We start from the raw sequence: 817 nt of genomic DNA, 5'->3' as shown, positions 1-817 counted from the left end.
ATTTTCACTCAGTATACACACGCACACATATCTACCTATCTACTTATAGACATATGCATTTACAAATACATGCAATTCCAAAAGAAGTGTCCAGCTGCCCTCACGGACCACCCTTTTTCTCTCTCCCTCATTCAACACCGCCTACACCTGTTCCGGCGTTGACTTTAGAGCTCATTCTGCGTACGGGGAGCGTTCAGTCCGCTGGGTTACAGAGTTCGGTATTTCCCTGCCCCATCACCACCGAATGCTCATCCCAAAGGCGGTACAAATGCCCCTGTAATGCCTCGCTTGCACGGCTTTTTTTTTCTTTTTTGCCTTTCAAGAAATATGCTGTGGTTTCTGAAGAATTTTTATGAGCCTTCCAGATGAAAGCGGCTTTGTTCATCAAGGTGTTGTGAAACCCGCCGGGATATTTATAGGAACAGGTAGTTATGCGGTCAAACTCCGGGCGGGCGAGGAAGGGTCAGATCCACTCCGCCACCCAGAGTTTAACTCTGCAAGCGTCTCTGTTACTTTTTCCTCCCCGGCTGCCATGAGAAGGGCAAGGCGTGCCTTTCACTGGGCGTGAAACCCTAGCCTTGACCATCGACCTTAATTAGCCAGCCCGACCGCAGTCACAAGGTCGCGTCCGCGGGGAGCGGGCGCGCGCTCCGCGTGGAGTCGCGCCCTTGCCCGGCGTGGACCGTCCCGGTCGCCCCTCCGCGGGGCACGGCCTGGTGGCCTGAGCGCGGGGGACCAGTCCTTGTCTAAGCAGCCGCTGGGGCGCACGCGGCCCGCTCCTGGAGCGCATTTTTCGCATTCCAGCTCAAGATCTGGC

At 55.4% G+C, this 817-nt stretch overlaps 1 protein-coding gene across 1 annotated transcript in view; it reads left to right on the top strand.

The window, feature by feature from the left end:
* The first annotated feature begins 313 nt into the window (after positions 1–313).
* The window catches only part of PRKX (protein kinase cAMP-dependent X-linked catalytic subunit), a 90,351-nt gene continuing 89,847 nt past the window's right edge, over positions 314–817 (top strand). The window contains exon 1 of the mRNA XM_027095462.1: positions 314–425. Within this exon, the coding sequence (XP_026951263.1) occupies positions 353–425 (73 nt within the window). The 5' untranslated portion in view covers positions 314–352. The remainder of the gene's footprint in view (positions 426–817) is intronic.

Source organism: Aethalodelphis obliquidens, unplaced genomic scaffold, assembly GCF_003676395.1.
Source record: "Aethalodelphis obliquidens isolate GAN/ISIS:26980383/991018 unplaced genomic scaffold, ASM367639v1 scaffold91, whole genome shotgun sequence".
NCBI classification, from domain to species: Eukaryota; Metazoa; Chordata; class Mammalia; order Artiodactyla; family Delphinidae; genus Aethalodelphis; species Aethalodelphis obliquidens.
Note: the sequence above shows the minus strand (reverse complement) of the source record. Positions and strands in the feature narration are given on the sequence as shown.